We start from the raw sequence: 19474 nt of genomic DNA, 5'->3' as shown, positions 1-19474 counted from the left end.
TGCAAGTAGATAAATAAGATAAATAGGTACCACTCAGGTGGGAAGGTAAACGGTGTTTCCGTGTGCTGCTCTGGTTCGCCAGAAGTGGCTTAGTCATGCTGGCCACATGACCTGGAAGCTGTACGCCGGCTCCCTCGGCCAATAAAGCGAGATGAGCACCACAATCCCAGGGTCAGTCACAACTGGACCTAATTGTCAGGGGTCCCTTTACCTTTATATGAGGGAAAACAGGATGCTGGACTAGATGGGCCATTGGCCTCATCTTACATCCTTAAGGGCTATAGCAGTTCAATGTTTCAATCCCCAATTGATTTAGTGCACCCTTCTTATGTTGTTATGTAGGAGGCTGGGCAGTCAGAAATTGCTGTGTGGTGTCCACTTCCTACCCACAAACAGCAATAAAGAAACCAGAGCACACCCACACTCCTAACCTGTCAACTGCAGCCATTATTTGGAGACCCTCCCCCCCCCACCCCGCTGCCACATCAGCCTCCACCAGCTCAGTGGTGGTTGGTATCCAACAGAACTGGTGGGGCAGAAGGCAAGGAGGCTAACAGCAGGGGGCACCAGAGCCAATGACAGGCAAAGCCAGAGTGAATGACAGGCAGCAAACTAATTCTGACATTGCTCCCAATCCCCTCCCTGATTAGCTCTACAAGAGATTAGGGAGGAAGAAGCTGACAGTCAGGGCTGCCCCCTGGACTGGTTGTAGGAAGGCAGGCAAGTGGGGACTGGCTGAGGGCTGACAGAAGACAGTTGTTATTACTGGTGGTAGTAGTAGTACCCCACCCATGTGACTGGGTTGCCCCAGCCACTCTGGGCAGCTTTCAACAAATATAAAAGCATAATAAAGGGACCAGCCCAAGGGACCAGCCTCCACCACACCAGACAGGAGGGCTCTGGCTTTCTGGTGCCTCCTTTTCACCCTCTTCCATTTTTACCAATCCCAGAGTGCTTGCCTGCCCGCCAGCACAGCATGATGGAAGTTGTAGTGCAACCACATTTGTTGTTTTTTTTTATAAATTTTTAATTGGTTTTTTAACACATATTAAAAGACAATACAAGACAATACATAAACAAACAAACATATAAACACGTATAATTTCTTAACATTTTTTCCTTAAACCTTCTTTCATCGACTTCCCCATACCTCCCTTTTCTGCATCCCTGTTTTAAATCTTTCCAGCAACCCCTAATTTCAACTTATAGCACTTTTTTTCCTTTAACTCCTTTTTCTCATACCCAATTGTTTGTCACTGCAATTCTATTTTGCATAACCCAAGACATTTTAACACTCATTAATTTTGCAACAGTTCTTAAGATAAACTTTAAATTTCTTCCAATCTTCTTCCACCGTCTCTCTCCCTTGGTCACGGATTCTGCCAGTCATCTCTGCCAGTCCCATGTAGTCAATCACCTTGATAGGCCAAGGTAGTGCAACCACATTTGGAGGGCACTACATTGGCGAAGTCTAAGTTAGGGGTTAAGTCAGGGGTCAGCAAACTGTTTCAGTAGTGGGCTGGTCCACTGTCCCTCAGACCTTGTGGGGGGCCAGACTATATTTTTTTTGGGAGGGGGGGAATGAACGAATTCCTATGCCCCACAAATAACCCAGAGATGCATTTAAATAAAAGGGCACATTCTACTCATGTAAAAACACGCTGATTCCCGGACCATCCGTGCGCAGGATTGAGAAGGCAATTGGGCAATATCTGGCCCCCGGGCCTTAGTTTGCCTACCCATTAAGTGGATGGAAAATCAGCACAAGTACCCTTTACAATAGCAGTGACAGCACATAAATAGATTTATGCTTAACTCTAAGCCATAACAAAACACAAGGGATATTCAGAGCTAAGGTACAATTTTAGTCCTTAGTTTTCTGAGGGCCAACGCAGATAAAGGAAAACACAATGTAATAACACTCCGTTTGTTCTAAAAAATTGTCCTCTTCTTCTCTGGTGATCATTTGTAGCTGGGTAAGATTGTCTTCCATGACTGCGGTCTTAACAGTGAGTCCATAAGTGACTGTGGAGGCCAATTCTGGATCCACACATCCTTCTACAGTGGGGACATAGGTTTCTGAGTAGGAGTTGATCATGGTGAAGGTTTGCCAAACGTGCCTACCTCTTAGCATGTTCTCCCTTTCGTCCTGAGTTTGAGTGTCTTCAAAGCCCATGACACCTTTGGTAAAGGCTGTTCTCCCATTGGAGCGCTCGCAGGCCAGTGTTTCCCAGTTCTCAGTGTTGGTTACTCATATGGCTGATCTCAGCAACCCTGAACAACTCTGGAACAGCTGATTAAGGGGGAGGAGGGAGAAATTCTACTAATCCAGCACAACTTGTTGGTGAATGCTAGACAGGGGTCAGCATACTTTTTCAGCAGGGGGCCCGTCCACTGTCCCTCAGACCTTGTGGGGGACTGGACTATATTTTGGAAAAAAACGAATGAATGCCTATGCCCCACAAATAACCCAGAGATGCATTTTAAATTCTACTCATAAAAACATGTGGGCTGGATCTAGAAGGTGATTGGGCCGGATTTGGCCCCCGGGCCTTAGCTTGCCTACCCATGTGCTAGAGCAATAGTTTCCTAGCAACCAAGGTGTTAGCTGGTGAAAGGACATTTGGATGATCCAGGAAGAGACTTGCTACTACGGAATAACGTCATCTACACCATTCTTCCACATATGAGCAAGCCTGGTAAGGAACAGGCCTATTCAAAGAGATTAGGGGCAGTAGAAAATCCTGTTAGCAGCACAGAGTCAGTGGGAAAGGGATCATCCTTTAATTGACAGCATCTGCAATGACACAATTAACTTGACTGGCCTCTGGCTCCCGCAGATTGGTCCTGAAGATTGAGAACCCACTCCATCTGCTTTTGGCAGTGGCGTGTGAATGTTCAGTATACTCTTTGTCCAATGCTAGTAAGCCATGAACGAGTCATACATGGAGCTTTGCCTGCAAAAGTGTGAATGTGGCTACATACACATTAGCATCTTGGACTGCAACGAGGTCATTCCCAGCCCCACACTGCTGGACTTCAAGTCACATTTGTACATTGCGGTGCACACCAAAGAGATGTCTTTGCCTGATGCCCATTACCTGAGTTGTTTCCCTGCAAATACAGCACCCCCTGGGCTCCAGTTCACTGAAGTTGTCATCTGAGCATGTGCAACAACAGCTGTCCGAAATGTATACACCTCATCTGAACTACAACTTCCATTCTCAGATGGGATGGAAGCAGGTGTGAGGGAAAACACTTCAAACTGCAGTATTTCTCAAGAAGCAACAGGATAGATATGGATTGTTGCCAATGTCATGTGTGCTCACCTTCAAACACCAGCAGTGGGAGTGTGCTAGAGTTAGGTGTCAACAGTAATGTGTTGCTAGCTAAACTCTTTTCTGCTCCAGGGCAGATGTTCTCTCATTTGGGTGGTGCCTCGGGTTGGGCTGCTTTTCTCTCCTGGTTTTTAGAACAACTCAGCCTCCCTAATCCAATTTGTTTACTGTGTTATCAGCTAATCCCTTTCCCAGCTTCTCAGAGGGTTGCATTGTAGCAGGAGAGCCAAGGACCTTGTTCTAACTAGCAGCGACAATAGATGACAAGGGTAGCCTGCAACTCTTGCTCCTATACCTACCTGCCCTCGGAGAAAGAACCACCCCCGGCATAAAAGACAACAGGACCATGATGGCATCCATAGCTCTTTAGCCTTTCTGCAGGTAATGTCAGTTTTCAGTGGGCTAGACTGAGTGGTTCAAAGTGGTTCTGTAAAGAACCGTGGTAGAGGACCTTCTTAGTATGTCAAATTTTCAAGAGTTAGTCCCCTAGCGTCTCCAGGTAGGAGGCAGGGGAACATGTTTGAAAACCCAGAAAGCCACAGCAAGCCACTTCTAGACAATCGGCAAGATGTTCCTGCAGATAAGGCAGCTTCCTATTGAATTAGAGAGCTAGGATAGAATTTGCAGTAGGGCTTTGTTGCCTATTGAGGGTGCTATATGCTCAAAATGCTTAATAACTGCTGGCTTGTGTTTGGCTCCCTGTCTTGGCACTGCTTGAATTGCTACTGTTGATGAAGTAAGGTGAGCTTGTTTGGGGAGAGGAGCCATAAAGCCATGTGCGTGTCTTTTTGTTGAAGCCCTGGGATCCATTCAATACATCAAAACAAGTGTTATTTCACACTTTCCAGTGCATTTTCACTTTCCCCTTCACTTATCACAAAAAGTTTGATCTTCTGGGGGAAGTGGGTTTGTGGAGCAAGATCTCCCCATCAACTCTCATTGTGCAGCTTAAACGTGTGAATTAGAAGCCGCCCAGAAATGCCCACAGTCTCCCCCAGTGTCTCACATTTTTGGGCTTTTTTTTCCTGGCAAGAAGCAGTAATGAAATTCTGCTTTCTGCAGGTAGCAGGATGCTGGGCTGGATTGAGAAAGTCGTACCGCAACCTCCTGTCAGCTCCCCCATCGCTGTAGTAGTGGGAAAAGACACACAGGCTGACCAAATAGCTGTAGAAGCTGGGCCTGTATCTGCAAGGCAGGTGAGTGAACATCTCAGTGGTATGGTGAGGGTGGGGGCTTTGTACCAGGGCCGGCTCGCTCATGAGGCAAGATGGGGAGATGGCCTCAGGTGGCAGGATTCACGGGGACAGGAGATTCGGATGTAGATCTTCCTTCCTCACTCATTTCTTCCCTGGTGGGGATGGGTGGGAGGCGCAAGGTTGGCATCCGCCTCAGGTGCCAAAATGTCTTGGGCCAGTCCTGGACCATACTAATTCCATAGACTTTTGACATGTCACATTCTACCTTGGCAAACACAAGCTTGATCTTAAGGGTCAGCAGTGGGAATGGTGTGGTGAGAATGAGGTGAGGTTTACTATTCAGATTACTACAGGATAGCTGAGAATGGATCAGCAGTAGAGATGATCACACGTTGGGATGTGGTTTCAAGTGGGATCTGATGTGCTTTATGAAAACAAGAACAGCAACAACAATTTACAGAACAAAAGTGTTTGGCCACTGGCCATTGCTGAGAAAATAACTCAGAACTGAAAAGTGATAAAAGGAATAGAAAAAAACAACACAGGACAAATCTTTTACCACGTGGGAATTTATTCAATACACAAATGATAATGGTCTTAAAGAAAAGCTATCCAGAGCATTGTTGCAGATATGGTTAGTGTGAACAGTACGGTCTGAACTACACTCTTTTTTTAAAAAATTGTTTGCTATCTGTGACAGATAAGACGATTTATGTGCTGTCCCCTCACATAAGGTTTGGATAATCTGTATGGATTGATAAAGAAACAGTTACATTAATGTATAACCTGGTACCTGATGAGAGGTGTGGCAGAGAAGGATTAGAGATGTTATGCTATATGCTTGTAATACAAAATTATTACATTTATTGTAATAAATGAAAATTATTTAAAGGATAAAATTAAAACGAGCACACAACTGAAGTGTGCTATGCTCACCTTCTGCACCATTTATAAAATGAGCTTAACTCACCCTGCTGTGCTTGGGCTCTTCAATCAAACTAATTGTGTACACGAATGCAGCAGGTGGCAGAGTTGAGTCTTCCACAGCATGTAGTGTAGATTGGAGGCTGTGTGTGTGTTTGGCAGAGATGCTTAGGAGGACTGCGTTACAAGCATGTCCCTGTTTACAACTGAGAAAATGTTGGCAGGTCTGCAGAGGGTTGAAGAGCTGATGTTGCTTCCAGGCTACTTTTCGTTTTGTTAAGGCAGCTGCAGCTTTTGCAGCAAATGCAATTGTCCAAGGCAGCCTTCCTTCCCCTTCCTTCCTCCAGAAGTTTCAGACTCTACAACTCTCACCAACCCCAGCCAGCACAGCTGTACGATGCTTGGGCTGGTGGAAGTTTGGCTTTGCTGGCTGGGGCTGATGGGAGTTGTAGCTTGAAACATCTGGAGGGGACTGGCTGAGCTAATGTGATACACCTGGCTGCAGTGTAATATGCTGCCAGCCCTTAAGACTATGATAAGAGCCTGCTGGATCAGGCCAATGGCCCACCAAGTCTAGTAAGCTGTGCTCACAGTGGCCAATCGTAGGACAGCCCTCCCCTCTCTCATCCCCGAGTCCATCATTTACACAGCAACACAGTGAAAGAAATTACAGAAAGGTGTGGAGGGCTTTGAGCCCTAGTCCAAAGGCTGATGAGATTACTGTAGATGGTCTGCTCATTAAGTAGGCAGAAGAGAACTACGGTAACTGGTTGGGCTTGAGCAAGATGCTTCTGGCTGATCTTCTCTACCACCCTCTGGGTGCTATTTCACTGCCTGAGGGTTGTTCTCTGATTGTGGTTTCTTCTCTCTTGTGAATCCTCAAGCTGACAGAAAGGAGTCCCAGGAGTGTTGCAGAAGGTAAGAATTGGTGGTGATGGGGAGGGGAAAGAAGAGTACGTGTGTATAAGTCCTGGAGACAAGGCAGAGTTTGGATTACAAACTCTCACTGCTCCTTCAGACAGCCTCTTTATTCAGCATTCATTTTGATTTGCTAGTGCAAAGCTCATGCAGATGTCCTGCCCTTACTGGGTATTCATTCTGATTTGCTTCCAGGGCAGTTATATGACAAGGAGCATTCAGCCTGGTTCATTTGTGGGGTGTTTACGTATTTTTCCATTAATAATTTGCTCATCCCATAATTCAATGAATGTCCCTGGCACTTCCCAAACTGCAAGAAGTCCTGTTTTGTTAGTAGATTTGTCATGTGAGGGTGATGGAAAGCTCTAATCCACTAGGATTGCACAAATCTATGTTTCTGGTATGCGTTTGAATCCCTCCTGCAAATTACTGACAGGTGACCCACAGGTGGGTTCAGGCAGCTACTGCTTTTGGATGACATCTCTGCAAATGAAACTGCAAATGCATTGCCTTGTTCGCTTGGAATCTACCTTTGTGGCTTGACTCTGCCTCCAGAAGGCTTGCAAAGTGGGAGGGAGTTAGAATGAGTCTGGGGCCCCCACACTATTTTTTGGGTTGTTACCTTCTCCTTGACCATACACCCCTTCACAATTCTGCACTGTTGGCTATCGTAACTACCTGTTGTGTCGCCAACATTTTCAGGCGCATCCTTGAACATTAAAAGTATGGGCAGTGTGCAAGGATGGCAGTCGAGGAGAGAGGTGCTGTGGAACCTCAGTGCACATTTCCAAACTTCAGGATCTTTTTTGAAAAGTTGCAAAAATGCAACCCTGTCCCTTAAGGAGGTGTCATGGGGGCATCACCAAAAAATCTTCTGTGGCTGTAAATGTGATCCAGAGAAATCTTATATGCTCCTGGAAATGCAAGAAGCACCCAAGGATAATTTTAGCTTATAGCTTGGCTTTTCCTCCATTTAGGGTTCAAAGAAAATGCTCGTGATTCTGTCTCAACAACAGACAGGTACCTGCCATTCTTTGTTTCTCTCCCCCTTATTTTACACATGTACCCTGTTTCCATCTGGGTTCCTTATTCTGAATTGCGGCTAAAAGGAATAGTAGGGGAAGGAGTCATCTGTTTGAAGCTTTCTAGCACACACCGAAAGGCTCCTTTTTAAGGTGGTTTACTCAGAGGATGGTGGCAAACTGTACAAAGTGAGGCCTTCAGGGGTCTCCAGAACTGCCCCCTTGTAGAGATGCATTGATTTTAGACCCTCAAGTCACCACTTTGGGCAAGATGAGGAGGACTGTGAAGGCAGAAGACAAACCAAAGGCAAGTTTCATATCTGCATTACAGACCAAAATGCCCCTAGTATTTGTTACAGAACCATAGTTCCAGGAGCCAGCAGTTAAGATCCACGTGCTGAGTTTGTGATCTGGCTATACTCACATATGTTGGGAACTCTAGCATGGGTGAGAAGCCAGATCTGGGAACGATGGGATGGGGAGCTTAATTCCTTTCTCAGCCTTTTCAACACCTGCCCTCCTTCCCATGTGGCAGCTGAATCAAAGGCCCTGCTTTCTGCAACTCAGGGTGTGCTCACCCTTAAATGACTGGGTGGTTCTGTGTATATGTTTGGGGTGATAATGGGGGGGACCCCATTCCTTGCAGCTAGCTGCCTTCTGGGTGGGGAAAGGTCTTGGCTCTGCTTCTGCTGTTAAGGTCTGGAAGGAAGGAAGCTTCTTTGTCCACCCCAGCCCTCCTCCTCCTCCTCCTCCTCCTCCTTTGCAGCCCTGGCCGAGGAGTCCTCTCCTGGATATCTCAGGGCCTGGAGAAGGTGATGCCACAGCCGGCACAGAACTCTCCTGTCATGCTGCAAGAAGCTGCCAAGAGCTTTGAAGCCAGCATTGATATTCCAGACGTGGTGAGTAAGGGTGATCCAGTTTGATGTCAGTCTTGCTTTCATCCTGAAATGTTGCCAATGGTGAAATTTATTTTTTTGGTCTGTGTTCAGACAGAAGTCCAGAGCATAGAGGAGGAGAAAGAGGAAGAGGAAGAAATAGGTAAAGTCTTGTGTGTGTTTGTGTGTCCCCCGCCTGTGAGTGGGCACTGAAGTGTGTTCCCTGACATGATGTATAGGGGGGTAAAGGTAAAGGTAAAGGGACCCCTGACAGTTAAGTCCAGTCGCAGACGACTCTGGGGTTGCGGCGCTCATCTCGCTTTACAGGCCGAGGCAGCTGGCATTTGTCTGCAGACAGTTTTCCGGGTCATGTGGTCAGCATGACTAAGCCGCTTCTGGTGCAAAGGAACACCGAAACCAGAGCAGCGCATGGAAACGCTGTTTACCTTCCCACCAGAGTGGTACCTATTTATCTACTTGCACTTTTTGGCATGTTCTCAAACTGCTAGGTTGGCAGGAGCCGGGACCGAGCAATGGGAGCTCACCCCTTCGCGGGGATTTGAACCACTGACCTTCTGATCGGCAGGCCCAAGAGGCTTAGTGGTTTAGACCACAGTGCCACCCGCCCCCATAGAGGGGTAAGTTGCCTGTAAATAATTGACCAGCATGAGAGGCCCCCTATTCAATCATAGCTGTGCAGTTTCTCATATCTTTAATACTCCGCAGAGTTCCTCTTCTCTGTCCCTCAGGTATTCACAGCAGCTCCTACCATTAAGTCAACGATTTAAGAATCCCCCTTAAACTGGACACTGGGTAGGATTGCAGCAACAGGAAAGGGAATGTTTAATCACCCCCCCACACACACACACACTGAATGTCATGATGAATGTCTTCCCCTAACATTAAGGATCAGGGAAAGGGGAACTTATTATTTTAAATTTTGCTTTATTTGTTTCTATACTAAGATGCGAATAAAAATATATCTATGGAGTGTACAAACATAATTTAAAACCAATAGCAACAACAACAAAACACAGCAAAATACATTGATGGAAGAGAAGTGCAAAATGAGTTATCTGATACGAAGGTTATAGAAATGATAATCTGGCCCTTTCCAGCAGACAGTGAGAAAGTATCTTCTTTTCCAATCCCCTGTTCTCTCTCTCATTTCTCCTACTTCCACCAGTGTCTGTGATTGATGAAGAAGAGGAGCAGAATGAACTGTACTACAGCTCAGACAACAATGCCCCAGATAAAATGTGAGTTTTCCCAAACCCACCAGGTATTTTGAACTTCGCCTGTGCTTGAATCCTAAAAACATTATACAGAAGTAGAAATTTCAAGGTGGAGAGTCTGAAGATGAAGCTTCTTAGTAGGAACCCCTCCCTGAAGGAGCAGTTTGGTGCAGTGGCGTAGCGTGGGGGGTGCCAGGGGTGCCGGCCGCACCGGGCGCAACATCTGGGGGGGCGCGAGTCCAGAGGGCCCAGCCGCGTCGTGCCCTCGGCCCGCCCCTATTGTCAGAGGCTCAGCGCGGAAGTGTTAGCAAAGTTTCAGAGGGGGGAGCGAGTGGGGGGGGATGCGGGGAGGGGAGGGGGTCCCCGCTTCTCCGGCCGCCTTGCAGAAGCGGCCACCGCCCGGCGGCTCTGCCTTTGCTCGCAGGCCTGCCTGGGGGCTCCCTCGGCTCCAGCGCTGAGCTGGCGGCCCCGATCCCGGGAGCGGCTAGGCCTGCGCCAGGGCCCTGACCCGACAACTTCTCCGGCTCCGCAAGCCGAGGACAGCTTCGGCTGTGAAGCTGCGCCTTCCGGGCTGGCCCCTTCTCAGCTTATCACACTGGGCCTCGCCTCTCCTGCTCCCGGTATGTGTGCTCCGCGGTGGTCCCCGCTCCTTCCAGACCCTTCCACCGCCCCCTGCCAAACTGGCAGCTGGGGTGGGCGATAGAGGACCCTGCCTCCCCCTGCGGGGCTCATCTCTGGCAATTGTCTTAAACTGCCGCAAGTGTCTCTGCTCAAGGAGCCCCCTGAGTTTTGGCATTGTCTCTCCGCGCCCCCCCCATCCTGCCTCTCTCCAGGAGCTTTATGGAGCCGCCTGGATCGGGTCTGCTTTGGAGGAGGGGAGCCTTCCTTGACCGGCATGTGGGGCGCCCTTTGCGGCCTTTCCCTCTGGAGAGATAGTCACGCTCCCTCTAGCGCAGTTCCTAATCGCCAGTCGCCCTTCTGTGGCGAGGATTCTTCCGAGCCGGGTTCTTCCGGGGCCCTCCGGCTGCTTCTCTTTCGGGCGGCGGCGACCCTCCAGCTAAATACCCCTCGGGGGTTTGTGGCAGCCTCGCTTATTGTTCTCGGGACTCTGGTTTTACCTCGCCGCGCAATTACGCACAATTGCAGCGGCTTCACCAGCAGTGGCGTAGCGTAGGGGGTGCAGGGGGGCCCGGCCGCACCGGGCGCAACATCTGGGGGTTAGGGGGCGCAAATCCACGGGTTAGGGGGCGCAAATTACTTGCCTTGCCCCGGGTGCTGACAACCCACGCTACGCCACTGGTTTGGTGCGCTATTTATGCACCTTTATCTATGCTGCCACTTTGCTGGGAATGCACAGAAATGCTCTATGATCTTAATCTATGTACTAACTAGCACTTGTGCAATGTTTGACTGCAATTTCCCACAGAAAAGAGGATTAAGGAAACCACAGGGGGGAATCTTCTTTGTGTATTCCTTTTAGTTCTATAATGTGGACACACACACAAACACACTCTCTCAACATGTGTCTTGCTGTAGCTGTGATGACAGTTTTATTGTGGACTAGTAAGATGAACAATCGTAATAATGTGTTCCTTTTCTCTTTATCTCTTTCTCTAAAGTGGTGGGAAAAAAATGATCACTTGGATTTGGGAAGGATTTGGGAAAATGATGCCTCAACCTGAAAACATGAAAAAGACAGAGGTAAGTGCAGACAAGGCAGAGAACAAATGGGAAAACAAATAAAAGGCAACAGTGTTATTTCATTTAAACAAAATTCGCGGAGACTGCAAAATAATACTTTGCTGGGACCACCCAAGGCTCACAAGGTGGTGTGTGAGATTTTGGCGTACACAAAACTCTTCCTCAGGTTGGTGTGTGTGATAGAGTGTTTTTTTAAAAAATAGAATATAATGAAGCTTGCTTTCAGCCTCTTGGGCTGCACAAAATAACTAAGCTGGGCTGAATTGTTGCAGAAGCTCCCAAATGCTGTAGAATTCATTCATTCATTTGAATTTATACCTATAGGTTTTAAATTTTATAGGGAGGCTCTCCTGGTACCTTCATTACGTATCTTTAGATGCCAGGCAAAAACATTTCTCCATAACAAGGTTTTTGCCTGATAAACATTCAATGGACTTTCAAATGTGTTTGTGGGAAGGTGGCTATTGGCTTGTTTTTGTTTTATGTATTTTGTCTTTTTACGTTGTGAACTGCCCTGTGATCTTTGGATGAAGGATACTTTTCTCTGAACTGCAGGCTCCTCCCTACCTGCCACTTGCTGCCTTTTTCTACTCCTTTGCAAAAGCCTGTGAGGGAGCAGAGCTGGCATTCATAATACAGGTTCCTCTTTTTGCTTTCTCTCCATTTGTGCTACCAGGAAGGGACCCCAGGAAACCAAGCTGCACAACGGGGTGAGTGACTGGCTTTGGGGTGCCCTAGTGATTTGGCCTCAGGCTCTTGCAGGAAGGATGCTAACTTCATTTTCCAACTCTCCCCCTCCCACCCCCTCACAGCACAGAAAGGGAGTTTACCTGCCAGCCCTCTCAGTGAACCAGGGACAAAGTACCGGGCCTCGACTGACAGCCTGTCCACTCGGAGCCTCTCTCTCTTTCCTCGAACACTTGGCGGTGATGGGACCAGGTCAGTGTGCAGAGCAGCCTTGCTTGGCCAGTTGGATCCAGCAATTCAGGTGCTTCTAAATGCTTTGCACGACAATGGAGAACAGCAACCAGATATTGTAGAGTTGGAAAAGGTTCGGGAAAAGGCAACCAAAATAATCAAAGAGGATGGAGCAACTCCCCTATGAAGAAAAGTTGCAGTGTTGGGGGCTTTTTACTTTAGAGGAAGAGGTGACATGATAGAAGTTTAGAAAATGATGTACCACCTGGAAAAAACGGATAGAGGGAAGTTTTCCTCCTTCTCTCATAACTCTAGAATTATGTGAAGCTGAATGTTTGAAAATTCAGGGCAGATAAAAGAAAGTGCTTCTTCACACACCACACAGTTAAACTATGGAACTCACTTCCACAGGGGGCAGTGATGGCCACCAATTTGGATGGCTTTAAAAGAGGATTTGATAAATTCATGGAGGATAAGGCTACTTATCTACTGTCAGAGGCAGTATATCTTTCTGAATACCAGTTGCTGGAAACCCAGAAGAGTGCCTGTGTGCTCATGTTCTGCTTGAGGGTTTCTCACAAGCATCTGATGGACCACTGTGAGATCAGGATGCTGGACTAGATGGGCCATTGGTCTCATCCAGCAGACTCATCTTATGCTCTTATGTTTCGGCTTTGTCGGGTCACCGCACTGAAGAAGAGAAGAATTCATGACTGAGGCCCTGAGATTCTGGACTTGGATGTGTTTCCTACTGGCTGAGTGTCAGATGACACATTCCTCGGAGGTGTTGGGTCTGTTGCAAGGGCTCTTCAGAGAGCTGTTGGTCCCCCGAAATTGTGAGTGTGGCTCTAATAAGGATCTTCTTCTGACCAACAGTGTTATTGACTGGTTTGTTCAGGGACTGGAGAAAGTGATGCCACAGCCTGTGACCAAAGGGAAGGAAGATGGACAGGTAAGGAAGGGTCTATTGGGTACCATTTTTAATGTCCCAGTGGTGGACCAGTTTCTTCTTTTGCTGCTCCAGTGCTGTCCCAAATCATTCTGGGTAGGTAAAATGAAATGGGGGTGGAATTAAATTCAGTGGTGATCTGAGTTACTGAGTAGGATATAAAGTTTGGAGATTAAATTAATTTAGGATGACTTTTTATAGAGATGATTTAGGGGGTAATGGGTTCTGCCCCTCCAAATTTTACTCTCTTAACCACTTGTGAGGTATATTATGCTGAGAGGTGGTGACTGGCCCAAGGTCACCCAGTGAGCTTTACAACCGACTGGAGCTTTCAGCCCTGGTCTCTCAAGGTTGTAGTCTGACACACTACACCACACTTGAGAGAGGATGGTTTTGAACCTCCTTTAGGAGCTGATGGAGCAAGCAGATATGAGAGAGCAGAACTTGCCCCTTGACGTCACACTTTGTTTTCTCTCCCCAACAGAGTGCAGAAGCTGCAGACCTGGGCCCAGGGCAAGCCAGTAAGTCATAATGAGTCATTTCCCATGATGCTGTTCAGGAGGCAGCTTTTCTTAGCCATTTCTTCTCAGAGGGTTGGTCACAGGTGGGCTTCTACCCCTCAGATCCAAGCAGCTTCATTTATGATGCACCTTAACACAGCTGGGGGTGGGCAGTTAAACTTTCCTTTGCAGATAGCAGAGCGAATGAAGTTGAGAAGTTCCTTTGAATGCTCCCTTATTATGTGTGAGGCAGATCTTTGCCAACCTGGTGCCCTCTGGATGTTTTGGGCCACATCTTTCCATCATACAGCCATGCCCTCTGTGGGAAGGTTCAGGGTAGCAGGAGAGGATATACTGTTTATTAATATCCTTCCTAACTTGCACTAGCAAGTTCCTTTACTTAGCAGAGTTTACTTTCCCCTTCTCGTGCACAGCAGAAAACTAGCTGCAAACTTGTGTGAGTTTAAGACAATACACAATTCAATCTGGCTTGTCCAGATTGAAATGTGTTCTAATATTTTCCTGGTGAGACCTCTTGAATCTCTCCTAAAAGAATAAAGACACCACAGTTATTCATAAGCAATAAAAATAAAGTTTACTCACAATCAGGCAGAGCATAGTGTGATCCCTGAAGGCAGGCTTTAGGCTTAAAGTTACAAACTTATACAAACAGGTTTATCCCATAAGGGAGATGACCTGAGGGACTGCTTGGCTGGCAGCCAGCAGTTCATTCCAGGAAGTTCACAGGATGAAAAGAAGATGGAAAAAGAGAGAGAAGGGCAGCATGCCTTGTCCTTTTACCAGGTCTGGAAAGGTCACGCCCACCCACTAGTCACATGCAAGGAAGGATGCTCCAGCCCAGGAGGAACAGGAAGTTTTGACTGGCTGGACCAAACATTCCCTTGCTTGTCCACTCTAGCAAAACAAGGAATGTTGTATTTGACTGCTCCCAGTGGATTACATCCCACACCCTCAATGAATGATGGGAGTTGTAGTTCAAAACAACTGGAGAACACCAGGTTGAAGAAGGCTACTGTAATGACGTTTGGTGAGTGCTGAATGAATGTTTCTGAATGGTGTCTTGTATGAGGAAGTTCTGTTAGCATCCTGGGGACTTTGCAGTGGGCGGGTGCCTTTCCATGCTGCTGATAAGTGCAGCTCTTGATGTTTGCCGTGGATAATTGTTTGCTCAGCACCTCTCCCAGTTTATTTCTATGACCAGGTTGGAAGGGGGCATGCAATTGTATGGCTTGAATCAAATGTTATACTACCTCTCTAGCCCTCTGCAGGATGACAAGCCTTCTGTGCTTCACAGGCCAGGGATTGGAGGATCCAAACCAATTTTAGTGGCTGTTTAGAAAGCATCCTGTTAATATGACTTTAGCATGTTGCTCACTGGCCTGGGTGCTGAGCTCCAGTGCATTTCTGTGGGCATGGAGAAGGGTAATACCATATATCTATATATGTATAAATTGTTCTCAAGTTTAGGGAACCAAGGGACACAATATTTGTTGGCCACCTTCCAGGGGCCACATGCTAATGGTGGATGAGGCCAGAGGCAAAACTAGGTGAAAAGTCAGGTTTCTCTACTCCCACACACACATCTCTCCATCCTCTATACAGGCAAACAAGAGGCATTTTCACAGGTCAAGGAAACAAGTGAGTTAGTGAAAAGCACTTGGGAAGAGAGGGTAGCAGAGCCTGGGGAAGGGGGTACAGGTAACCCACCAAGAACTGGAATTGCTCTTCAGGGAGGGGGAGGAAGCTGAGGGTGGGTTTTTTTTGTATTTACTTTGCAGCATTTCAAATGGTTTTATATTCGCAGTGAGGCTGTAAAAACATCAGACCCCTTTCACATCCTCAGTCCAAACTCTTTCCTTTAACTTCTTCTCCTTTTGTTTCAGGGAGCAAAGGGGCTTAAGTGCCTCTGAAACAAAGGGACACTGAAGATTTGAAGACTTCCTTTTCCAAAAAATGAAACCAATCTGAATTGGTGTGCATAATGCATCAGGAAGAAAAGACTTTGCACGTTTTATTTTATTTTTTCTAAATTAAATAAAGGCTAGCTTTTAAAAGAGCAATCTGAACATGAGGTGGAGGTAGCCTTATTGCTTAGCTGGTCATGAAAGAAAAAGCAATGTCCTATGTAAAAATCATAGGAACATAAATTTGTAGAGTTGGAAGGGACCTGAGGGTCATCTAATCCAACCTCCTGCAAAGCCGCAATCTCAACTAAAGCATCCATGACAGATGGCCATCCAATGTCTGCTTAAAAACTTCCAATGAAGGAGAGTCCACCACCTTCCGTGGGAGTCTGTTCCACGGTCAAACAGCTCTTACCGCCAGGAAGTTCTTCCTGATGTTTAGTTGGAATCCCCTTTCTTGCAACTTCAGTTCATTGGTTTGGGTCCTACCATCCGGAGCAGGAGAAAATAAGCTTGCTTTATGGGAGGGACCTGACAGTTTCCAGGTCCAGGACAACATTCCTGATGGAAGAATTTTTACCAAATAGGCTTCACTAGTCAGCAAGAAGTGCCCCCTTGTTGCCTTCTAGATGTTTTGGACCACAATGCCCTTCAGCCTCAACCAGTGTGCACACTGTCTGCGGCTGATGGCTGTTGTAGGCCAAGCACCAGGTTGGGGAAGGCAGGACTGGTTGAATCAAAGGTAGGAGAAAAGTAAAGGATGGCAATACATTTTGGATTTGGCACTGGGAGGTCAGAGACTTGGACTGGGGAGGCCTGTTTTTGATATTTTGTATTCCCCATGTCCTTCATCCACTTTGTTTCGTGATCCAGTAGTGTTTCTCCTCCAAAATAGTCAGAAAATAGTCTTTTACTGCATTCAGGAATATATATGGCAAAGCCGGGAAATGAGAAAAGCTACAACTCACCCAATATTTTTCTTTGAGTAGCTCTCTCATGTAGACAAAGTATTTCTGTCTCTTCTTCTATCAGGACATTATAGCTTTACTAGTTTGGGTTTTTTAGATCACCTTTTGGTCAATTTACAAAGCTAAAACTATTATTTAAAACACAATCCAACCATAACATCTTAATTAATGTACACAGTGTTAATAGAAACACCACAAAACCCATCAGATTAATATCAAACAGAAGCAGCAGAGGCCAGCCATCTCCTAAGGCTTTCATGCTGGGTGTTTCATGTGAAATTGATTGTTCAAGTCATGTTTTATTGGGGCCCAGTGGATGATGTGAACAACAATTTGCAATCAGCCTTTTCCCAACGCTGCTTCCATCTCTTTTCTTTCTTTCTTTCTTTCTTTCTTTCTTTCTTTCTTTCTTTCTTTCTTTCTTTCTACTTGCTTACTTACATAGAAAATTGGATGTTTATAAGAATGGAAGCCCAGCACAATCTCCACAGGTGTTTATGCCCTCAGCCCTACAATCAGAAAAAGTGCAATATCCCTCAAAATCAATTGCAACCTCACCTGGAGCTTACAGCAGAGAAGCAATCAGTGTTTGGATGCTTCTCAGGAGGAAGCAGCCTTAATGGAAGTTTTCACCAGTACTCTGAACTTTGATGAAGAGGTCAATAGAACAAGAAAGCTACCATGAAAGTTTAGGCTTTCAGCCCCCTACCTAGCGATCTAGATTTTACTTTCAGGACCACACATGTCAATGGTTTCAACATGCACCATGACCTCCCCAGAGCTATCTACTAGGCTATCCAAACAATCTGTCACAAATTAAAAGCAAAAAAATGCTCCCTTTGTAGATGAGTAACTCAAGACAGTTCATCAAGCCCACATGATGTACATATCACTGACTTTAATACAACAACCTGGTTTCTCTTTCCGAATTCCAGATGAATTCCAGACTAGCAACAGGTGAACACTATTGTCCTTCTGAACTTATTAGAAACTACACAATATATAATTATTTATTAAATTTCTATACCCCCCCTTAATCCAAAGATCACAGGATGGTTTACAATATAAAAACACAAAAATACATACCATAACATGAAACAAAAACAATACTGCCCCCAACAGTATATATTATCCCAGTCATTCCTCAAGGAATTCAGAGCAGTGCACATGGTTTACCCTTGTGTTCATTTTGTCCTCCTCACAACAACCCAATAAGTGGGTTAGGCTGCAAGGGAGTAACTGGCTCACTATGGCCTAGTAAACTTCATGGTCCCTCACAATGAGATTAGTTGCAATTGCTGACCTCTCTCCCTTTGCCCCCATCTGGTGGGAAGAGCTGCTGCTTTTCTTCTTTGCTTGAGGGATAGGAAGCCTCATGTGCAGGGGCCAAAAGTGCTCTCAAATCCTCTCTCATCTGGTTCATAGGACTCCATGTGTGTGTTTGTCTCCTGGTTGCAAAATGTCATTGAACAACAATCATGCCTCTTGCCTGTCTGTGTGGAGGATTGAGAGGTGTGTGCAGAAAGAGAGTAGAAACCAGACTGCTATTCGAAGACAAAATTTACATACATTACTGTGTCATCTTTTGCCTCTGCTCTTGTCCACCATTGGCATGTGGGCCCCAGAAGGGAATATGGCCAGCCCTGTTTTACCTATAGAGCCCAGGGCAGATGAAGATGTCTGGTGGCATGTGGGTCTCACTAGTGCTACAGTCACTTTCTCCCGGAATGTAAGTCCACCTTAAAATTACAAGAATAGCCCGCCCCCACCCCAGGCTCCCTCCTTTCACCACCCAAAGCAGAGCAGAAACAAACTCTCTGATCTCCCCACTTGGCTTTATCTGACTGTCCTGCTTGGGGACCCAGTAAGCAACATGCCAGATTCCTCTTCTTCAAGAGGAACAAGGAATGGATTGATCTGCCAGTTTCTGTTTCTCATTTTTCCAGTCTTAAATTCAGTTTGCCACATTTTCACATCAGTTTATGTTTTTTGTTCAGTTTTTAAAGTCATCATGAAAATTAATCAGTGCATTTCTCATATTATATGTCTTCCTCAGTGGAAGCTGGTCCATTAGGGCAAATGGGGCACTGTCCCACCAATATCACTCTGCTCTCAGCCAGACCCCACTTGCCAACCTTCTTATACTTGCAACTGATCCAAAGGGTGCTGACGCCTATCAGCTTCCTCCTCTTTCATCTCAGTTTTGCCTTTATAGACCTCAGCAGGAAGGAGGAGGACAAAACTAGAATGATGTCAGTCTGTCACTGGCTCTGGCGCCACCTACTGTTGGTCTCCCTGCCTTCTACCCTATCAGTCCCAAAGGGCACCAGCTGTCACCACTGACACGCCTGTGTGCAATTTTGCTTAATGTTTCTGCAAGCAGTTTCCCCTGCTACATTATTTTCACAAATATACACGTTTTTATGCACACTTTGCCCTGAGTTTTGTATGGATTTTTTCGGTTAGAGATCTATACCTACAAAATTCAGAAAAGTTTGCATTTTGGCTTGTGTGTTGTTTCAGCAAGTGCTGAGTATGTAGAAACTGAAGCCAACCCGTGTGTGGAACTGCCTGATATCTCAGAAAATGCACATCCCAAATTCATGTTTCATGAGAGAATGCACAGGAGGAGGCATTGCCAGAGAAAGGTGAAGGGAGAGGTGCTTCACTTTTCGCAGTGCCTGCCAATTTTGCCACCCACCCAGCTGCTGACTTCCTTCTGGCTTTGGAGTCCTGCTTGGGGCACAGGGGATAACTTAAAATTATCTGGGGGTGACGTTTGCCAGAACCAAGCCAGCAACTTGAGAGGTTTTGTGTCTGAAGAGGACAGAATCGCTGCCTGCTGAAGAGGGACACAATGAATAGTAACAAGGTGATCCCATTTGGGCTTTGCCACATAGCATCTGTGCCTGTAAATAATTAGATGAATCTTCTTGCCCAGTGGTCCCTAACCTGATGCCTTCACCATTTTATTTCAGCCTGCACCTTTCCCACAAGACAGAGCC

The 19474-nt window shown here is 46.4% G+C and overlaps 1 protein-coding gene across 3 annotated transcripts; it reads left to right on the top strand.

Annotated features, from left to right (window-relative positions):
* The first annotated feature begins 2503 nt into the window (after nucleotides 1–2503).
* LOC128419057 (cyclic nucleotide-gated cation channel beta-1-like) lies at nucleotides 2504–16062 on the top strand. 3 transcript variants are annotated; one of them, XM_053399339.1, is made up of 13 exons: nucleotides 2504–3719; nucleotides 4401–4534; nucleotides 6343–6376; nucleotides 7354–7396; nucleotides 8165–8297; nucleotides 8388–8436; nucleotides 9460–9532; nucleotides 11128–11213; nucleotides 11890–11919; nucleotides 12022–12148; nucleotides 13004–13079; nucleotides 13561–13597; nucleotides 15481–16062. In XM_053399339.1, the coding sequence occupies exons 2-13, from the start codon at nucleotides 4409–4411 to the stop codon at nucleotides 15495–15497; spliced, it is 831 nt and encodes a 276-aa protein (XP_053255314.1). In that variant the 5' UTR covers nucleotides 2504–3719; nucleotides 4401–4408; the 3' UTR covers nucleotides 15498–16062. The 3 variants fall into 3 exon arrangements, with proteins under 3 accessions (XP_053255314.1, XP_053255312.1, XP_053255313.1); XM_053399337.1 differs by lacking the exons at nucleotides 13561–13597; nucleotides 15481–16062 and having other exon boundaries at nucleotides 13004–13283; XM_053399338.1 differs by lacking the exons at nucleotides 2504–3719; nucleotides 13561–13597; nucleotides 15481–16062 and having other exon boundaries at nucleotides 3729–4534; nucleotides 13004–13283.
* The last annotated feature ends 3412 nt before the right edge of the window (nucleotides 16063–19474 follow it).

This window comes from Podarcis raffonei, chromosome 8, assembly GCF_027172205.1.
Source record: "Podarcis raffonei isolate rPodRaf1 chromosome 8, rPodRaf1.pri, whole genome shotgun sequence".
NCBI lineage: Eukaryota > Metazoa > Chordata > Lepidosauria > Squamata > Lacertidae > Podarcis > Podarcis raffonei.
The sequence above is the reverse complement of the archived record's forward strand: the minus strand, read 5'-3'. Positions and strand labels throughout refer to the sequence as shown.

Excerpts from the sequence above, each read along its gene's own strand:
- LOC128419057 (XM_053399337.1), top strand. The coding sequence starts at position 4,409 with ATGCTGGGCTGGATTGAGAAAGTCGTACCGCAACCTCCTGTCAGCTCC. Across the intron at positions 7,397-8,164 it reads TCTGTCTCAACAACAGACAG|CCCTGGCCGAGGAGTCCTCT; the intron begins GTACCTGCCATT and ends CCTCCTTTGCAG. Across the intron at positions 8,298-8,387 it reads GCATTGATATTCCAGACGTG|ACAGAAGTCCAGAGCATAGA; the intron begins GTGAGTAAGGGT and ends GTCTGTGTTCAG.